Genomic DNA, 1,322 nt, shown 5'->3' with positions numbered 1-1,322 from the left:
GGATTGTTTCTAAGCACCCGGACGCACTGCTGGCGCAGCGTCAGCACCTAGGGCTCGCAGGCAGGCCTGGAGCCCGAGGACACCTTCATCTTAGCATTCACTCTGTGTCCAGCCAAAGCGGCTTCCTCCTGGAACGTTGGTGCGGAGTCTGCTTCTGGCTTTTCCTGGGAGGTCATGGCCTCAAAAGGGAAAGCAGATCGTAGTTGGCCTGGATCCAGGCCTCTGGGGGTCCCAGAGCTCTGAGAAGGCATGGCTGGGTACCGTTATCAGCCCTGCGGAATCAGCGCGGGCCACCTGCAGCCTTACGGGCTTTACTGGACAGAAGCCAATTTCTGCACAGAAGCCAATTTCTGCGCAGAAGCCCAGCGGGACCATTTGTGCCCGTTGCTGTGGCTCACAAGCCCTTCCCCCTGGGGTTGGCCCTGGTAGCCCTGACCCAGCAGAGGCCCGCCCTGAGCGGCGTGAGCGTGGCCTCTTCCAGGTTGCTTCGCGGGCACAGGGGGCTCAGGGCCCTCGGGCATCGGGAGGGGAGCCGTGTGCAATGGAGGAGCCCGATGGGGGCCTGAATCAGCTGGGGCCCTTCTGGGGCGCTTTCTCTGGGCTCTGGGCTCGCGACTGGGAGACCTTCAGTGAGGTCTCTGGAGCGCCAGAGGTGTTCTGTGTGCTGTCCGTCTGTGCTCAGGACTGTCCGGTGGGCTCCGGGGGGCCGTCCCGTTCTCTGGGAAGCCGCAGGCCTTTTCCTGGTCCTGAAGAGCCTCCCCGAAGTGCTTCCGGGAAGCGCTCTCCTCGGGGTCCTGTGCATCAGGCCCGGTGTTTGGGTCCACAAGCACCAGCTTCTTCCACCGGGCCGCTAAGTCTCTGGCAAAGTCGCCCACGTGCTGGTGCTTCCGCAGGCGCTTCACCGTCTTTCTGATTCCAGTCTCCGCCAGGATGTCTGCCGTCATGGGCAAGGCGGAGAGTTTCTGCAAATATTTCTCTAGCTTTTTCGGGTCCGTCTTAGTGGCCAGACGCACCTGCAGCTTCTCCACTGCGTGCAGCGTAGTGGACCCTGCCGCCATCTCAGCAGAGCTCTGCAGGCCTGGCTGTCCCTGCGGTCGCGGCTCTGTCCTCGGGGCGGCAGGACACGAAGTCTGGGGTCGCCGGTCCTCGCTGCCCGGTTCGGGATGTGGAGTCGCAGGCCGGAGGGAGCTCGGTCCTCGGAGCAGCGGGCCACTGGTTCTGGGGCGCTGGTCCTGGCAGACCGCAGGCCTCGGGGCGTGGAGCCACGGCAACCTGGAGCAAGCTCAGTCCTCCGTGCCGCGGGCCACTTGGTCTGGAAGGCC

At 64.4% G+C, this 1,322-nt stretch overlaps 1 protein-coding gene across 1 annotated transcript; it reads right to left on the bottom strand.

Moving 5' to 3' along the window:
* Positions 1-565: 565 nt before the first annotated feature.
* LOC113223153 (elongin-A3-like) lies at positions 566-1,058 on the bottom strand. The gene has a single exon (XM_026452705.1). It carries the CDS (start codon positions 1,056-1,058, stop codon positions 627-629), a length of 432 nt encoding a protein of 143 aa, XP_026308490.1. The 3' UTR covers positions 566-626.
* Positions 1,059-1,322: the final 264 nt, after the last annotated feature.

The sequence above is a fragment of the Piliocolobus tephrosceles genome, unplaced genomic scaffold, assembly GCF_002776525.5.
Source record: "Piliocolobus tephrosceles isolate RC106 unplaced genomic scaffold, ASM277652v3 unscaffolded_39296, whole genome shotgun sequence".
Classification (NCBI taxonomy): domain Eukaryota; kingdom Metazoa; phylum Chordata; class Mammalia; order Primates; family Cercopithecidae; genus Piliocolobus; species Piliocolobus tephrosceles.
This window is presented reverse-complemented; position numbering and strand designations above follow the sequence as displayed.